This window comes from Phaeoacremonium minimum, assembly GCF_000392275.1.
Source record: "Phaeoacremonium minimum UCRPA7 unplaced genomic scaffold PA7_03_scaffold_149, whole genome shotgun sequence".
NCBI classification, from domain to species: Eukaryota; Fungi; Ascomycota; class Sordariomycetes; order Togniniales; family Togniniaceae; genus Phaeoacremonium; species Phaeoacremonium minimum.
The window spans coordinates 227,039-246,871 of NW_006921056.1; the positions used below are offsets into that span (position 1 = coordinate 227,039).

General features: G+C 49.4%; 3 protein-coding genes across 3 annotated transcripts; all 3 read right to left on the minus strand.

Moving 5' to 3' along the window:
- Positions 1–306: 306 nt before the first annotated feature.
- On the minus strand, positions 307–1,955 carry UCRPA7_2141 (putative purine-cytosine permease fcy22 protein; the record flags this gene model as incomplete). Its single annotated transcript, XM_007914716.1, has 4 exons — positions 307–1,047; positions 1,097–1,448; positions 1,507–1,596; positions 1,726–1,955. 4 exons carry the CDS (start codon positions 1,953–1,955, stop codon positions 307–309), a joined length of 1,413 nt encoding a protein of 470 aa, XP_007912907.1.
- Positions 1,956–2,831: 876 nt separating this feature from the next.
- On the minus strand, positions 2,832–3,794 carry UCRPA7_2142 (putative homogentisate -dioxygenase protein; the record flags this gene model as incomplete). Its single annotated transcript, XM_007914717.1, has 1 exon — positions 2,832–3,794. The coding sequence occupies one exon, from the start codon at positions 3,792–3,794 to the stop codon at positions 2,832–2,834; it is 963 nt and encodes a 320-aa protein (XP_007912908.1).
- A 12,278-nt stretch (positions 3,795–16,072) lies between these two features.
- Positions 16,073–18,614, minus strand: UCRPA7_2143 (putative ncs1 allantoate transporter protein; the record flags this gene model as incomplete). Its single annotated transcript, XM_007914718.1, has 4 exons — positions 16,073–16,380; positions 16,915–17,262; positions 17,324–18,443; positions 18,513–18,614. 4 exons carry the CDS (start codon positions 18,612–18,614, stop codon positions 16,073–16,075), a joined length of 1,878 nt encoding a protein of 625 aa, XP_007912909.1.
- Positions 18,615–19,833: the final 1,219 nt, after the last annotated feature.

Below are 19,833 nucleotides of genomic sequence, written 5' to 3' on the forward strand. Positions count from 1 at the left end.
TACTGTGATAGGCAATTATACAGAGGAAAAGGTTATTCTTCTGCATCTTAGCTTCTGCACGTCAATATCGAGATAGTCGAGTGATCTAATCATGAGCAGCCCAAGGCGGGTCTACAACCGAGTTTTTGACATATAATTATGCAAGACACGTTACTAGGCTTGGTCATGGTAACAATATGCTATTTCGGAATAATCCTTGATAAATTGAGAAGGTGGTTCTAATAATGTCTATAAATGTGCTCCAAGGGCTAGAGATCTTACATCGAAGGTACAAGAATGTGTCGACTAGATCGAAGGACCATCTTCCTAAGCCGCGCGAAACTTCAATTCGATCCACCTAAGAGGTAGGTAGAGCAGACCTGCGAGAACCAAAGCAACTTCGAATCCAATATCACCCGTAGTAACAGCCAACGGCCCTGTATACCAGATTTGGGACATGCATGGCACAACTAGACCAAACGAAAGACCCATTGCTCCAATTGCAGCAATACCAGTAGGCAGCTTGCTGGGTTGATCCCAGTGAGCGACAACATACGAGCTGCAGTCTGCCTTGCGGAAAACGAAGTGCTCTATGGCGACCACGGACACAAAAGCTGCTGACCAGTAGGCAATTAGGTAGATGAAGTTTTCAAGACTGTCAAAGAATGACTTGGCAGCCGTGATCGCAACAGGAATACACACGATAGTGTAGACGATGGAGAACACGAAGCGTGGAACGCGGACGAAGAAAGGCAGGAGAAGCTGGAAGTTGAGCGAGATCGAGTACATGGCGGCTGCCAAGTTACCGATGACTGACAGGGAAAGGAGAACAGCGACGAATCTGCCGAAACCGCCAGCAGGAAGCAGCATGGCCTGGAGGACACCGCCCACGCTGAAGTCATCATAACCTTGAGACCATGATGGAATGTTCGGCGTGGCGCCTCCAATTGCGGCTCCAAGAACCATGAGGGGAACTGTCGGGAAGAAGAGGCCAGCGTATGTGTAGGCAAAGATTCGCCAGGTAGTAACGGACGGGTCGCAATAGACACTGAAGTCGGCAGCCATGGCCTAGTATGGTCAGCACATGATTGAAAAGTGAACCAGAGGTAATACATACTGCCCATGGGATCAAGAATCCCGCAATCACGCCACCATAGCCGATGATCGTTGCAGCTGAAGCAGGCTCAGTCTCTACCTGCTTGCTCAGGTTCTTGCCACCTACACCGGTTGCAATGATGATCGCTAACAGAGCAAATATCCATGAATATCGCTCATATTGGTGCAGGGCACGATATCCACCGAAGCATACGACCATTGCAATAATAGCAATGATGACGATGCCCACGGTGTCATCAATTTTTCCACTCGAGACAGCGGATAGGGTAGAGCCGCCGAGGACACAATCGATGACTCCGAAACCAGCAATGGTGCAAAGATTGAGAGCCACTATGATAGAGATCAAGTAATAACTAGAATCCTGTCAGATCACCTTTGTTGAGCCACTGTCGCGCCAGAAAACACACTAACCCAAATGTATATCGTGCATGAAGCATTTGTCGCAATCCGGTTCTTGAACCAAAAGTGCTGAAGTATGCGGCGGGAACGGTGCAAGCCAGACTGAAAAAAAGAATCAATAGCGAGCAGTCGCGAAGACTAATGCCAAACGATAAAGTCCCAACCATGCCAGTGATGATACTAGTTGACGAATCAGTCAAAGCATTCTTCAACTTGGACATTAGAGCTTACGGTAGGAGGTTGGTGCTCATGGTGAACCACACAAAGAAAACGTTGATGAAGCGCTTGTCGGTACGCTCCTCAAGCGGTATGGGAGTTATACCGCGCACTTCGACGCCCATTGCCGAGATCTTCGACAGCCATCGTTTCGGGCGGCTGTAAGTTTGAGACTCAGCAACATCAACGTCAACGTCGACAGCTGTACCAGCCGGGCTGGGTGAGCCCTTTTCTTCAAACCCCATTTTAGATTTATGATTTGGCTGTATTTAGGTAATGAGAAATTTGCACTGAAGATGGTCGAGGGATGGAGAGTGTTGAGTCCAGGGACGCAATGATATACTGCCAGGTTTACATCCTACAGTCGCAAGAACTAAGAGTGCGCCAAGGCTCGCTATCTTGCAGAGATATTGTCTGGAGCCTCGTCCATGCCATGGCAAGGCAATCTACGCCTGTCGAAAAAGTACTGCCGGTAGGTGGACATGTGCTGGAGATAACAACAACTAAGCCGGCAAGATAGGTGAAAGGTGGATACCTAAGGGTCCAGAATTCCGGCAGGCCGGTACATGACTTAGTGTTATCTCGCCGGAGCCGCGCCAAGTGCCCCACATTTACAAATAACTTTTTGTCCTCAGCGAGTCATGACAAGCATAATGACACATGCGGAATTCGTCCACGATAACGTGAACAGAGAGATCAGTATGCAATTGATGTGTTCTGGTGCTATCACATGTCGGTCCCTTATTATTCATGTATAAGGAGCATTTCGTAGATCGCAGTCATTGTAGCGCGAGGTAGGACTCTTTTTTTGTATAATAGAAAGGAACAAAAAACGTCATTGGCTAGCACGATTGATCAACATACTACCAAAACCGCAAATAGCCATGTATAAGAACAACAATAACAGCCAGAACAGCCACCAGAAAGAATTGATTTTGGTCTGCATTTACGTGGACTTTGATTTGACAGCATTTGCATCGTAATGAGACAATAATAAGTGGTGGTAGTAATTAAACGCTCCATGCTAAGTCCTTTTTTTGCGATGATACAAGAAATCAATACAGATAATATCGTTTCCGCATGTTCAAAAGCGGCATACTCAATGGTAGATGAGGATTTAACTAAATGCCGTTCGTGGTATGCTTGGTGCCGTTCAACTTGGGCTGCGTGTCTAGGACCAAGTCTGCTTGTCCTTCTAGATGCTTTAGAAATCCTGGTTTGAAGTCATCCCATAAATCCTCTTGCAGAGCCTGTAGACTAGCGCTACGTTCCAACGCATATTTGGTCAGCGACACATGGCCCGAGATATGCATCATGAACGCCATGCTCTGCTCTCCCATGCGTTGCGGTTGAAGGTCAACGCTCGTCGCTTCTTTCCATCGCTCATATGACTCTCCATGAGGCATATAGCTTGGCTCGTATGTAAGACCGCCCGGCTCAAGCAGCGTTGCTGATCCGGCCCAAGTTCCGTATATCATACCCATGAGTTCAGTAGCAACATTTCGGTGATAGTATGGTGGTCGGAATGTGTTGCGTGTGACGCTCCATTTCGGGGTAAAGATGAGGAAGTCGGATAAGGACACACCAGGGATCTTGGATTTCGCAGTCAGCACACAGTAGATTGATGGATCGCTCTGATCACGATCTACTGTTGCCGAGTTGATAAACTTCTCCATAGCATACTTGTACGGCGCGTAGGTTCCATGCCAGGCGACAACATCGAACGGAGTATGGTTTTGTTCGTAGGCAAAGAGCTGTCCGACAAGCTTCACCACAATCGTCCATTTCGACTGATCCACATCGAAACTGGCGACCGGAATCTCAAAGTCTCGGGCCAGCGCCATTCCATTAGAACCCACCGGTCCTAGCTCAGGAAGTTCATAGTGACTGCCAAAGACCTCCTGAATATAACCTCTCCCAACACCATCAGGTAGCCTGACAGTAAATCTCATGCCTGCTTGGATGACGGCTAGCTCGCCGGGTCGAACCATCAAATGTCCGAATTCGGTTTGGATATCAAGTCGGCCTTCTTGGGGCAAGATTAACATATCCCCGTCATTGTTACAGAACGCTGTATTCCTCATATCTGTGTTTGCGGTATAGACGTGGATCGCCAACCCCTCCTTTGATGTTGGATCTCCGTGCCCAGCAATTGTTCTTAATCCGGACACAAAGTCGAGTTCTTCTTGGTTGCTTGGTAGAGCAAACTTGTCCCACCCTAAATCCTGGGGTGTGAACACCGCATTGGGGTTCAAGGGAGAAAATACTGCTTCAAGGTCTGGATTTTGAGGGAGTCTCTTTAAAGGCTTGTGGACCACGGAAGGCTGAATTCGGTAGAACCAAGCGTGAAGTAGCGATGCTCGAGGCGACACGAATGGCGTTCCATTGAGTTGTTCAGAAATCAGATCGTACTTGCATCGCTGAGGAGTATTACATCCCCGTGGCAAGACATCCGGAATAGCTTCGGTTGCGAATCGATTGCCAAAACCCACTTGATAGGTATACGGGTCAGCAGCGGTTGGCGTTGTTGCATATGATCCCGTGGCAGTGGCACCTGCCGGTGGAGGAAACACTGCAGAACCCATTGGAGGACGAAAGAAGGATAGGTGATGCGAACTGGAAAATGAATAGGACAGCTGGTTTAAGTCACAGATACAACTAAGGTTGCAAGTCGTGGAGATATAGCATGACACCTAGCACTTCTAAGTCGTAATTATCTGATGCTGCAAGCTTCCTTTCATGAGAAATGAAGCAGTGTCGTGGTCTGGTCCCGCCGGGACAACTCCTGAAAAGGGCAGAAAGAAACACCTGATTGGCTGGATGAGATGAATTTGGTAAGTGGCGATTCTTTATCGTGGAAAGACGACAACAGTCCGCCAGCCGATGGATTTATCTTGCCATCCGGGTGGGTCACTTATCTTGCCGGCCGGCTGGCAAACTCAATGCGGAGCGAGTCTCGTTAGTGCCAGACCCGGCGCCGGCCAACTTAGGTATTTCGACAATTTTTTGACCTGATGTGATCTAAGGAATGGGGCGCTGATAACGTCTGGGAAAGACGTGTACGGAGGCATCCGGGCTCGTCCCGGCTGGTCACCAGCAACGCAGACTATCTGATTGGATTTTTGATCTCTTATGACATATACTCTACCCTCTCCTCCAAGTTCTTCAACTTATATACTCTAGATCACACACACATGGACTACTTTGGATTTTCCTGACAACCCAGAATCGGATCTTTCATCAGAGACTGACGTCGTCAAGATGTTTCTTGATTTGCCAAGGACCCATGTGGTCATTGCTGCCGCAATAATACTGCTCATACCTCTATTGTATAACCACTTTCGACGACAAAAGGGGCTTCCATTACCTCCTGGTCCTCCGGCTGAACCGTTGATCGGTCATCTGCGCGTTGTTCCGACGGAGCATCCGGAATATGAGTATACGCGATGGGGAAAGGAATACAATTCTGACATTCTCCATTTCTCGATGCTTGGCAGATCTATCGTTGTTTTGAATACCATCGAGGCGGCCCGTGATCTACTCGACAAGCGAGGCGCCAACTTTGCTGACCGGCCACGATTCGTACTGTTTGAAGTCATGGGATGGGGAATTACATTGACTTTCCTGCGGTGGTCGCCACGTTTCAAGGTGCACAGAAAGATGCTTCAACAGTCATTCACACAATCTGCCTGCAAAGCATACAGACCTATTCAATTGGAGGAGGCGCGTCGCGCGGCTAAGGCCATCATCGATGAGCCGCAAAACTGGGAGGTACTTCTGCGCCAATTCTCCACTGCCGTGGTGCTTCGGATCGGGTTTGGAATCAAGATTCAGGAGAAAAATGACCCTTACGTTAAGATGGCTATCGATGTTGAAGAGGCGACGGGCGAGAGCGGCGTTCCAGGGGCAACTCTGGTAGACTTCTTCCCCTTGTTCCGTTACGTACCAAACCCATTCTCTCATATCAGCAGCCTTCTGAGCCCGCTTGCACATGCACGCCGGACGAAGCCATCTATCCAACAACTTCACGATGCTCCTTGGGATGCAGTGGAGCCGAGCATACGCGCGGAACGAGACATGCAGCCGTCATTCATGCACACTCACTTTGGCCGTTATCTTGCCAACGAGGCAAATGGTAAGCCCAATGAGGCCACCATTCAAGATATCAAAGGTGCAGCTGGGGCAATCTCTATTGCTGGCGGCAATACTACGTGGTCAACCATCATTGTTTGCATCCTGAATTTGATTCTCCATCCCGAGGTCCAGGAGAAAGCCAGAGCTGAGATTCTCGCTACTATTGGAGTCGATGAGAATGGAGACATCCTTCGCCTGCCGACTTTTGATGACAGGCCTCAGCTCAGGTGGCTTGAATATGTCATACAAGAGACTACCAGGTGGATGCCACTATCACCACTTGGCGTCCCTCATGCATCAGTGGCAGAAGATACCTACAAAGGGTACAGAATTCCAGCAGGTTCAGTTGTTTATGCCAATGCCTGGGCTATGTCACGAGACGAGCGGTATTATCGCTCTCCCGAGGAATTCTCGCCTGAGCGATATATTCCTGTTTCTGAAGGAGGTCGTGGTGAGCCCCTACCAGATGGCCCATTCGGATTTGGCAGGAGGGTATGCCCTGGCCAGTACCTTGCGCTGTCAGGGGTGTATATCATCATGGCAACGCTTCTAGCCACAATGGATCTAAAGTGCCCAGTGGATGAGCAGGGCAGTGAGATTACACCGCGGGTTGCCTTCTCCAACGGACTTAGTAGCGTTCCCGAAAGTTTTGGCTGCATGATCAGGCCACGTTCTGATCGCACAAAGGAGCTTCTGGAGCAATCATAGAGAATGGGCCAGTCCTATAGAAGATAAATAATGGTAAAAACTTCACAAATCGTTGAAATCCATGAAACATCTAATAGTGTTTGAGAGGCGCAAAGCCGTGCAAGATCTTTGTACTTGGTACCAGCATGTGTCACCTTCTAAGCAACCTCGGCATGTATAATTACATGTTTAATCATCTATTTCTCATCATCACATACGTGGATATGTTGAAAATCAATCTTGAAGGCGTTCCTAACGAGGTGTGCAACTGTAATGCAAACGGTGGATACCTGGGATCCTCGGTCTTACATTCTTGAGCTCTATTCTATCCATAAATGCGTTCTCAACTTAGAAACCATTGAGCAGCTTGATCCGCAACATCTTGTAAAAGCTCTCGCCCCTTGGAGAGTACCCCTGTTCATAATCGATTAGAGCCCTTCCATCAGACGATAGGATTGGGAGTTTATACACATACCACTCATAGCAAGGATTGAATGAGTTGACCCTGAATACTTCTTGACTGCGACATCCACGTTTTCGACACCTGACTCATCCCACGCTTCTTGTAATTGCTTCGCGAATAGCTCTGCTTCAGGTGCAAGCAGGTCCTGCTCGGCTACAGCTATCCATGTCTTGGGACTCTTCGACAAGAGGTCCTTGGGAGCTAGATTCGGCGAAGCAGTCCACAGTTGCGTGCTCTTCTCGTCGACGAAATACATTCGGCGATACCATGTCATTCGGGCAGGTGTAAGCCAAGGGGCATTCTTATTGGCTGCCCATATCGTGGAATCCGTTGCCGTGTTGTCTATCACTGGGACTACGAGTAGTTGGAAAGCAAGTTTGATCGGAGGATGCATTGTGGCAGCTTCTATTGCCAGCGACGCAGCCAACTGGCCACCTGCAGATGTTCCGCCCACCGCAATGGACGAGCGATCAATACCCAATTCCTTGACACCTTCGTCTCCATGTATCCATTTCAACGCATGGACCGCATCCTCATATGCCGCAGGAAACGGATGCTCTGGTGCCAATCGATAACCTATTGTAACAACGACGCATCGTGCACGTTGACAGACAAGCGCGCACAGGTCGTTGCCGCTCGAGATATCTCCAACAGCCCAGCCGCCACCGTGGAACCAAATGAAAACCGGCCAACCGCTTTCTGGCTTTTGTGCGTCTGGCATGAAGATTCGCACCTTGTAACCCCCCAGGTCCAAATCTCGAGTGCTCCCCACACTCACTGGCTTGCTTTCGGTGGGAGGTACCGAGCCGTGACGAAGTCGTGCTGAGCCATCCCATGTCTTTTGATCATCTGGAGTTAGATATTGGAAATACTGATCATGGAAGGAGACATATTCGGGGTCTAGTAGAGGCCGAACATCGGGATGGATTGGCTGGCGAACCTGACGGTCACTTGAAGACATTTTCAAAAGCAATATCATAAATCTGCAAGAGTGGTAAGACTCATCACCCTATTTTCGTCTTTCCGCATTTGAAACACAAATAAATCTGACAGCCTCTTTGCGGCAACAGTCGCACTGCAAGCAAGTGCTGACCCGCTACACTTCTCGAGTCGTGCACGACCGGCCGGCTAGCAGAGGGGCAGGAAATCCATCAATCAAGTCACAAATAATTATGACCAGCTGCAACATCTGCCTGCCGGTTTGTGGATGCCGCTGGGTGCGCTATCGGACATGAAAAGCCGAGGAGTGGAGACCATCTTAAACCCGCCGGCACAGATGAGTGTATGGCGCTGATAAAGCTCTAGATTTAGATTCAGATCTAGATTATCGACATATTTGACCTCAGATTACGTTTCAGCTTGTCTTATGTCATATCAGATCGGATTCTAAATCAATATATCGGTTCACTATCGAAATCTACGTTGGTGCCACGTTTTGTCAGAGAGGAATATCCAGTCAACACATCAATTCTAACTCCAATCCACCATTTGATTAGTTTGCAATGGCTGTTGAACACGGTTCCTCCGATTCGTATCTCAAATCAGGCTTCGCCAACCGTATGGGTTGGGGACAGCGCCCGGCACTCTTAATCATCGATGTTTGTACCGCTTATTGGTCACCATCGTCACCATTATCGCTCCTTGGTAACCCCGACGCGGAGAGTGCGCCAGATTCGATGCGTCGACTTCTAGCAGCTGCTCGAGCAGGCAACGTTCCGGTGGTCTGGAGCCAGGTCGAATACACAAATCCGGACATGGCAGATGCTGGCCTATTCTGGCACAAGGCAAAGGTATTAGATGTCTGGAAAGTAGGCGACACTAGAGGGCTTGCAGCGTGCCTGGAGGGCCTCGAACCAGCTAAAGCAGATACGGTCGTTGTCAAGAAATATGCAAGCGCCTTCTTTGGTACATCGCTTGCAACGAGCCTTCAAGTATGTAGTGGTGAAGTATGTCGTGATACGTGCAGCTGACATCATGCAGGTACTGAACGTGGACACGCTGGTAATCTGCGGCGTAAGTACTTCTGGATGTGTAAGAGCCACAACATTGGATGCAATGCAGCATGGCTTTCGACCTATGGTTCGTAGATCTCTAGTCATGATGACCCCTCTCTTATCATACTGATGTCGCACGTGTAGGTTGTTGCCTCGGCTTGTGGCGATCGTACGCCAGAAATCCAGAAAGCCAATCTTTTCGACCTTGACTCAAAGTACGCCGATGTGGTTTCGGAAGAGGAGGCAGTGGCAAATCTTTCTAAAGGGTGGTAAGAGCGCGGCAAGCTCTTGTGCCTCGTCGCCAGATATCTTGGACTTGCTGTGGCAAAATATCCTTCAATTCCTAGGTGTTGTCCCAACCAGAAATTGGGATTGACTCATCAAATGGGCCACCACCATCAATATTGAGAACACCGTTCCACAGATACATATCGAATGCGCCAAACATGGAGTCTGATGGCAAAGGGTCGTTGAACTGTACTTCCAATGCAGGAAGAGTGTCTAGGGTAGAATCTCGTTGCTGCTCAGCCGCCATACTGGCAAGAGATTCCTGCTCATGGCCCATATGTGAGGGATTGCTCTCCATGGGGACATCTTCACTCGATCGATAAAGAGCAAGATACCATCGTCGAGCAAAAGGCCAAGCAGCTTGCAAGTTGACGAGACCCCCTATTGAGTTTTGCAAGATCTCAATCGCTCGAGAAGCGACTCTAGGACATATCTGGGGTTGTCTATGTAGGTGTTTGGCCAGCGACCCGCAGACATAGACACAGAATACAATGAGAGCCGGATAACCCTGGTCTGGAGCACGATACTCAAAAAATGCGGTGATCTGCTCATGCAGTGTCAACATATTGTCGAAGAGTTGATCAGCCACAGCAGACCATGCATCAGCCCTGATTGGAATACCCATGGGGAGTGACGGGGGCACTGTCTTGCGTCGAGTGTTCAAGACATCGTGTAGATAGCTCCGCCGAAGAATAATATTGCTCAAGCGTAATACCATCACAGCAGACAAATATGCCAGGTCCAATCCTTCAATTTTGAATGCGCGCAAGTTCCACACAGACCATGAATGTTGCTGAGGAAGGTCGCGCTCAAAATCTATCAAAGCCTGTGATAACTTGCCATAGTCGTCTGCGCCAATACGGGATTCGGCCCCGGAGCCGAGCTGCATGGCATCCGCACTCACAAGCCGTGCGACCCGGCCCCAAAGACTATGAGTCTGTAATAGCGTTGCGAAAAGAGATCGTGACGGGAGACATGTCAGGCCCGGATCGTCCGCCGCCGGGGGTGTACCGATAAGGGCGGCACGCTGTGCAGGTCTGATCCCAAACGCGAACTCGCGCTCATCACAGGGAAGCAAAACGGTGATGTCATTGTAAGAAAAGGCAATGGGCGAATCAGATCCCGAATGGAGGTTTTCAAAAGTCTCCAACATCCAAAAGGTGCGTCGAGCAACCTCTGAATAGACAACCTCCTCGTTGGTAGCTGTTGCAGGCAATCGGTATGTCTCTTCTCGGTGCAAACGAAGAATGCCAGCAAGACGAATGGCGATACCCATGTAGACCAGGCTTTTATTCTTATCTCCATTGCCCCATTCGGCGATGCTCATGAGAAAGAAGCTCTGTATAGACTCAAGATTCGACACGAACATTTGTTCCTGCACAAAGCAAGATGCTCTTCGCAAAAACACCTGGGTTGCATTGGCACCTCCTTGATACCGCTTCACCAGGCGGGGAGTGAACCTTGCCGATACGCTGAGAATACTGAATAGTAGGAAAAAATTGACAGAATCTCGATCTTTTCTTAGCCCCTCAAAGAACAAAGTCTTCGGCAGGAAGCCGAGCTGGAAGAAGGATGTAGTCAGAGATTGGATGCCCTCAATAACTTCCTCATAAGGTGGCAGGCTTTCCCAACCCAACAGAGAAGAGGACTGGCCAGTTGAAGGAAGTACCAATTGTTGCGCCAGTGGATCGTCAAGCGTCAAGACTGTCTGGACGGCAGAGGTAGAATCGCCGGCGTCGTCAACATGACCGTGCGGAGATGTGCCGGCGTTACTGATGCCAACGGAGAGGGATCGAGAGGTCCGAGACCTTGGCTGCCGAAAGGCCCGGTCGGCATCTGGCTCACCCCGGATTGGAAAGCTGCATTCCTGATTTGCTTGACGGCACGGCTCACAGGGGGGCACACCCCCTTGGTTGGTGCATTTCGTCCGCAGACGCCTGCACCTCCGGCAGGCCTTTGACACGCGCTTGAACACTCGGACCTGGGGATTTGCCGGTGGCGGATACGGCTCCATCAGCCCTTATGGATTTGATTTGAGTCGCAAATTATTGGCCTCGATAATAGAATGTTACAAGGGAAAGGCGAGAACGCTGCCAAAGAACCCGGCGGCAGCAATATCGGCCATTATTAGTTGTGTTATCGCTTCTACCCTGCCTGCCGGACCGGCCGGCAAATAGCATTATCGATGGCCTTCAATCCAATGATACAACTAAAAGTTGAATGTCAGCGAACTGAATGCGGCTTTTGTGGAAGCTAAGTGTCCCTAAGTGAGACTCGCGGGAAGCTACTGACTCGTTGGGTTCCACCTGCAAATCTGGGCAGCAAAGACGCGAGGGCCGATTCTTGGCCGGTCGTTTGGATGCCCAATTGGGTGTAATGCAAACCATATAACTCAAAACTACTGCTGATTGCCTGTGCAGTGCTAAATCTCAGTAGGCCTTAGACTAATGAGCCTTCTCTCCTCACAGCGTACCAATGCCATGCCAGAGGCAAAAAGCAACAATGCGACAAGCATTGTCAATACCGAAGACCATCTTATAGGATCGCTGACACCTCCTGATCCTATCCAGGTCACTCGAAATGCTCCATATAGCATTTACAGCCAACCGGAGAAATGGGTACTCGTTGGGATGGTAGCTGTAGCAGGCTTATTCAGCCCTTTGCCAGCAAACATTTACTTTCCAGCCATACCCACGCTGGCGATAGTTTTTAATCGATCGGTTGAAGATATCAACCTGACTGTGACCATATATCTGGCCATGCAAGGATGCTCGCCAATGCTTTGGGGTCCTCTGTCAGATAGATACGGGAGGAGACCGCTCTTTCTGATATGCCTCCTCATCCTTGTTGGCTCCTGCGTAGGGTTAGCCTTATGCCCAACATCGGCATTTTGGCTTCTTCTGCTGCTCCGGGCAATCCAGTCTGGTGGTTGCGCGAGCATGATCGCACTCGGGGCTGGTCTCATTGGCGATATCGCAACCGTTGACGAACGTGGTGGTTTCTTTGGCTGGTTCAACCTCGGTCCCATGCTTGCGCCTTGTATCGGCCCAGCGTTGGGTGGCGCCCTCTCAGAGCATCTTGGGTGGAGAAGCATATTTTGGTTCCTAGCCATTTTCTCCGCTGCTTGTTTTGCTATGCTACTATTTTTCTTACCTGAAACAATGAGAGCATTGGTTGGAAACGGAAGCTTCAGTCCCGGTGGATTGTTATGGAGACCACTTACACCCATCATTGGGCCAAAGAGGGCTTCGATGATACCAACTAAGATATCGGAGAAGAAGATTGGCGACAAGCGCTCTAGCGCCAATCCTTTTCGTCTCCTCATATACCCAGACATCGCATTAACTTTGTCATACACCGGGATAGTATACGCCGTGAATTATACAATCACCTCTACCATTTCTTCTTCATTTACAGTAACATATCCATACCTATCAGAGACTTTAGTTGGAATTTGTTACTTATCGACCGGGGTAGGTATGGTATTGGGCTCAACAATCACAGGAAAACTTCTGGACAAGGATTATGCTCGAATCAAGCAAAAACATTACGGCACTTCTACCATCAGAGAGGATTCGGGCAGCTGGGACGAGTCAAAATTTCCCATTGAATATGCTCGACTCAGAATGATCCCAGTGCTCCTGTTGATCTTTGTTGGCAGCGTGATTGGATGGGGATGGTCTATCCAGGTCAAGGCCAACATTGCCGTGCCCTTAGTTCTCCAAGCAATACGTAAGTTGCCATCACCACATCCTTGATTCGCCAGTCTAATTATCTCTCTAGTCGGATACACTTCTATCTCCGTTCTGAATGCCACAATGACACTAATGATCGATATCATAAAGCAACAGAGCTCAGGGGTCATTGCTTGTGTAAGAGTCAATATTTCCAGTTTGTTACGCATATGCTAACCAACTGGACAAGACCAACTTGGTGCGATGTTCACTGGCCGCTGTACTGGTCTCTTTAATTGATAAAGCAACGCAAGCCATTGGATATGGATGGACTTACACTATTTTAGGGGGCTTGTGTAGCTTGCTTCTAGCGTGTATTTACGTGGAAATCCGAATGGGGTCCAAATGGCGAAACAATCGAGATCGTGCCACCGCGGTCCTTGAATACTAGTGAGAATTGCTATTAATGCATTATATACTTCTCGTGCCTCGAGAGGGTATTTCAGAATTATACGCACGATTTCGAGGATAGATTCTGAGGATGCTGGACATTGGCTACGGCGGTTATGTGATACTGCCGATGGTGAGCTCTAATATAGTGGAAATACTGAAAACTATGTATGAATTTGGAGGGTTATCGCCAAAATTCATATTGGTTCAAGACGAAGACAAAGTTAAGAGCATATATATACGCTACGCGATGACTTCATCAGTAAGACTTCCTGCCTGTTATCTTCATCCATGGCCACTAGCTTAAAATTATAAAGAGAGAATGGAAATTTAAATCACAAAAAGAGTAGCTTAGTCATCTAAGATCTTGAGACGCTTGAAGTAAGAATCTTCCACGTCGGCGAATGTTGCTTTCTTGATCAATACTTCGGCTTCACCACTGCGTAATGCTCACCCTAACGCTACCTAAAAGTGGCTAGAAAATAACGCCTCTTCAGCCCTATCTCCACCCTCCAGTGGGTGGCTTATCACCAGATGGAGGCCCGAAGGGCGGAAGATTGTGGATCGCCTGACTCGCTGCAACAACAATTGATGATAGAGTTATCTCCTAATTCAACTGGTGGCGTATCTTGCGGAAACAAGTTCATCCGCATAATTTGAGACATCAAGAATAGGTCGAATCTTCAATTTCCGAACTTCATACCAAACATCAACCTATAGTTATTCATACCATCATCAGAATTTGCCAGTATGGCAACTACTTACCCCCAATGGCTGAGCAATACGCCTCTCCACTCATCCTTTAACAGAGACATACGCGACACGCACCTTATATACAATTATGATGCCCAAGACGAGCAAGGTAATCCACAGAAGTGGAAGTATGAATTGTGGTTTTTCTCAGAAAATCGCGTCAATTATGCCATCTGGGGCGGACCGATGGCAGGCCGGGTTAATTACCAGACTTGTCAGTTTCAATGCATCCGACCAGGAGAGCTATGGCAATGTTCGTGGCTCGGTATGTTCATTTCGCTTTCTGCTTTCTTTAATATTTCTTCTTGCCCTATGCTAACAATGCAATAGAGGAAACGGGAACCATTGTGTCTCTCATTTACGACATACCAAACAGAAAGATTACGACTACTATTGCTTTTTCACGGGGTCACTGGGAATTCCCCGAGAAAGCTCACGGCGACAAGAGACACCCTGAGGACTTTGCGCGTTGGAGGAGTTTGGCGAAGGTTGGCGACCAAACCGAGAGGATGATGCTGTCGGAGCAGGCCGACATTCTGGAAGTCTTCAAAGGTGCGGGAACTTTGACACCGATCGAGCCCAACTGTGTCACCATTTGATAGACCTATCACCTTATGTGTCGGTTTCGCCAATGCCACACCGAAGATAGGAATGTGTTCGCATCGTAGTTCTCCAACTCTCACAGCAACATGTGAGAGTGGGCTGTGATTGGACCGTCATATACTTGTTGATACAACTTTTTTTTTATTAAAAAAATCAAGGAGATGTTATCCCATGACACATCGTACTCAATTTCCGCTACTTCCATGCCATGACTGTTAATTCTACTATCGTGTCCGTTGTCGGAAACAATTGTCTTGCATGACGTAGTAACGAAGAAAGGCACGTGAAAATTTCGAATCAGAAGTGCTATCTCTAGGTACCTCTACTAATGAATAGTATTCATTGATCTATTTTGGGTTTGTGGCTCTCTTGTGGCTGTACACTCAAGTGTACGATCTATGGTAACATTTTAATGACTTTCAACGATGTTCAAGGGCTTTTGGTCATTTTTCAGTCTCTCTAAATTCATTCAGACAATGTTTGCGGCCCGGCCAAAACATCTGTAGACCACCAAGCGACATGAGGAGTGATGAATACGTTAGGCGCGTCCCAGAGAGGATGCTCTCTGAGAAGCGGTTCAGGGCCAGTAACGTCAAGGGCAGCACCACTTATGAACCACGTATTGAGAGCATATATGAGGGCATCAGTATAAATGATAGGGCCACGGCCGATGTTTAATACAAATCTCTGTTTTTCTTTCATGACCTGGAATTGCTCGGGGCCGATAAGAGCACGGGTAGAATCGTTCAAGGGCAAGCAGACAATGAGTACGTCAAGGTCTTGGTCCAAGAACTCATTGATAACCTCTCTCGGGCTCCACGAGAACCATTTCGCTGGGATATGACCATCTGGGTCGCTAGTGCTAGGAACATAGTAAGTAGTCAATTTCTTTGATTCCGGTGTCGTACGAGGGTGTCGGATATAAGCATAGACCTCGACTCCGAAAGCCTGGGCGAGACGGGCGCATTGTCGACCGATGGCGCCGTAACCTAAGATTCCCCTGCCGCTCCTTTATTAAACCCGCGGAAAGCAGAGGGCATCAACGACCGCGATCACTTACATTCGACGTGCAGCGGTTTCCGTCACAGTCTTATCATATCTAGGCTGCCAGACGTGCTCCTTTTGCTGCTGTGCGTATAACTCAAACTGATGCTTTTGAGACAGCCACGAACCAATTACCCATTCAGCAATTTGAGGTCTACAGTTTGACGTTAATCCTTGACCCCATATGAGGATGCCTGAGATATATTATACGGGTGAACACCACTTGCATTGCAAAATGCTACCTTTGGATCGAGCAAACACGGATGTGAGACTCAACGATCATAGCCAGCGGATGCAAGCTGGACATAGCGCACATTGGGAACACTCTCGGGTCTCGTTGGGGGGTAGACGCAGATCATCGTGACACCTTCGAGAACTTCGGGAGGGAGCGTCTCTACGCCTTGGATATCGCGTATGCCGCCTTCGATATACGCAACTTCCCAGTGGACCTTTAACGAAGAATATCGCGCGGCAACTGTCTCCAGCCAGCCGGGTGGCGGCAGGATAGGGAGGTGCATGAGGAGTTTGTTGTTGGCTGTAAGAGGTATGTTGGTCGCGGTGTAGTGGTAATGAGCGATTTCTATGTTCGCAATTAATGCAAACACAAATATCCAATTGATGGAGAGGCAAAGATTTAGCTCGATTGGAAGAGCCTGGCGAAAGCGGAAGGACCTCTAACTTAAATAATGCGCCGGCGACCATGAGTCTCAGGGCAAACCTTTACACCTGATACTGGGTCCTGCCGTATCCGATGCCGAGGATAGACCCTTCGTTTCGAGTAGCACATATCTCAAACGTCTCATTAATGATACCTCTATAGAAACATCTCACATATACTTGCACACTTTCTTGTATTGCAGTAGGGTATCTAAGTTAACTTCGCACGCCGCTCTATCGACGCTACAGACCAACCGACCTGCTTTACACATCTAAAAGGGCACACGGCACATCGTGGGCAATGGCTAAGACCAGACACTACTCCGTGTCGCTTCTACAGCGACTTACAGCGGCTTGGCATCACTCTCTTGAACGTGCTTCTCTGGCTCTCCACTGCCACTACCCTGTGTGCTTCCGTGACCCGTTTCTTCGTCACTACCTTGGCCGTCTATCATACCATCGAGTCCCCAGATCGTGTCAGTGAGGACCGTCTTCTTCGCAGGGAAGATAAGACTGAAGGCGGTGTATAGAATAATGGATGTCACAAAGCCAAACAACCAGTTGAAAGTATACAGGTGCTGCGTGCCTACAGAAATGTGGACCTTCGTGTCGCCACTGATGCTGAGCGCGAGACCTGGCAGCAGAGGTCCGACGGGAACTAGAAAGGCGACAGCAGCACGCCAGTTGCAGCCACTGATGAATCTATATCGGCCGTGAGGGTTATACAGCGCAGGAATGTCAACGTGCTGTTTCTTAATCAGCCAGTAGTCGGCGGCCATGATACCAGAAATCGGTGCAAGGAAGACTGTTCAGTCGTTAGTCATTACTGAGAATCTCGCTTGGCAAATAGCTAGAGCAAAACCAACCAGAATAGCCGCCCATGAAGGCCAAGAAAGTCGAGGCAGAGCTCAGAATCTTCCACGGGACAAGGACCCATCCGGCGATCACGGCTGCGATCATGCATCCTCTCTTGATGTTGACCCATCGTGGGAACAAGACAGTCAGATCATTGGCAGCCGAGATAGAGTTGGCTGTAATGTTCGTGCCGACCTGTGCAACATACCAGGCCAGCGCAGCGAAGAATGCTGCGCACCGGCCGCCACTGCCATTATCAAGCCAGAGTCTGATAATGTCAAGGGGGTTCCACAGGTATTCGCCGCTGAAGACCTTGCTGGCGGAGGTCGTAACAATACCAAGCACACCACAGACGGTGAAGATGATGGGTAAGAAAGGCAGCTGAATGAACTGTCCGTTGGCAGATCTTGCATATCTGGTGAAGTCGGGGATGTTGCAAGCCAGCGTCGCCCACGATCCGGTGACAGAGGTCATGCATTTCAGCCATAGCCAAGCATATTCTGAGCCCCCAACCTCGGCTCGCAACTTGAAGATATCACCGCCGCCGCCAGCCTTGTGGATGCACCAGCCCATAGTGGCAATAGCGGCCACGGGAGCAGCAACAAGCTTGACCACGAAGATGGGTCTGAGCTTGGTGGGGTGGATCAGCAGAAGCGGCAACTGAATGATCCAGAACAAGAAATACGAGCACATGCCCTGAGTAGTGATACCGGCATTCGCGGGCAGGTGATTGGGAATTCTGTTGTAGCTTGGTGCTAGAGCGCAAAGCATGATAGTAATGCACTGCGCTCCGCTGGCGCCTTGAATACCTAGCCAGAACATGGCGAGGATCGCACGGGAGACAATGCAGAAGTATCGCAGGTAGTAGCCGAAGGAGCTGGTTGTAATGACGGAGAAGGGGACGTGGAGCTTCGCACCAATGGCACCATTAAGAACCATAGGAATGGCAACACAGAACGTGCCAACAACCATACATGGAATGGCCTCACGCCAGGATAGACCAACGGCAAGAATACCAGAAGCAGTTTCCCATGTACCGAGGTTGATGGTGTCGGTAGCCCAGTAGGCCATGATACTCCAGATATTCCAAGTCTGGTCCTCGATGGGCGTCGGATCCATGTCACGGTTCGTCTAGAAACGAGAGTCAGTCGAGATCTTCTGACGGGATACTTCAGCACCGTGAGGATTCAAAATGCTAACCCAGACATAGACCGGCGCCAAAGCGCCGGTCTGCTTGGGGAGTTCCCATGCGTGAACAGAGGTGAGCTTCCTCCGAATGCCTTCCTTGTTGAACTTCTTCATTGTGGCGGTATTGGTTTGACCAATCTATGTTCCCTGGTCGCCGACGAGGAGATTGGCACAGTGGCGGACCTAGATGGTGGATTGAAGGGGACAAAGCAAACTCGAGTGCCACAGCACAGGGAGGGGAGCATGGGTTCCACGGTTCTCTTTATACAGCTCAATCGGCAGCTGGCGGCCGCGCTCTGTAGAAGCTCACCCGCCGCCCAATATGAGAAGCATGCGCCGACGGCATGCTTCCTTAGGCCGGCTGATGTTCCCACTGGGATGCAACCAAAAGTACCTTGCCCTCGCACGGCGGCATCCACCACCTGTCGATCGTGGACCTGGGCCCCAGATTGAACGCAGATTGCAGCCTTCTGTGCAGGTAATCGAGTATGGGGCGCCATCCTGTTGGTCACAGTTCATGATAAGGGACAGGAATGGGCAAAGATAGGCGATAAGGAGGACCCTCTTCAGCTGGGGGGAAAGCCGGGGCATCGAGCTCACTATCCTAACCGCAATTGGAGAGAGACTCTGCGTGGAGGCGTGGCGTCACTAAGGCGGAACATAGACCCAATGAAAAAGGAGCGGCTTATCAGCCTCCCAACCACCAGTGCGAAGCTTAGCTTTGGGGCAGAGATCACGATTCGCTCCAGCATGTTTCCTTGTCTTGCCGAGCTTGCTTTGGCGTCACTGTCCCGCCTCCCGCAGCGCCGGCCGAGGCCAGGGGCAGCATAAGACTGGAGCTTAGTGGTTCTGCTCTGCAAGTCGGCGAAACTAAGCATTGCTTGGACTGCGAAATTACGCAGCTCTGGTGCGACATTTCTGGGAAGAAACGAGGCTTGAGAAGCTTATCTCTAGCGGAGGAATCGAGATCATCATAGACAAGCATGTGTCTGCGATACGGGATAGAGTTGACTCGATAGAATCGAGTAACAGCCTGCGGGTCCCTGGTCCGAACCAGATCCCTGCGCTGCATCGCGTCAGGCTACCGGCACAAGCACATGGCCTGTCAAGCCTGCTTCATGGCCTGTCAGTGAGCTCAGACTCGTGACACTGTGCACACTTTGCAAGACTGGACAAGCCAAACAAGCCGAAGTAGCAATAAACATGGTCAATTCAGTCAAATCGCGACAAGGTGAAGAATACATTCTCTCTCCCATTCGGCATATCTACGAACCACGGTCCACTGCAGCCACCGTCTCCAGAGTGGGGGCAAGATTGGGGGTTGATAGCAGCC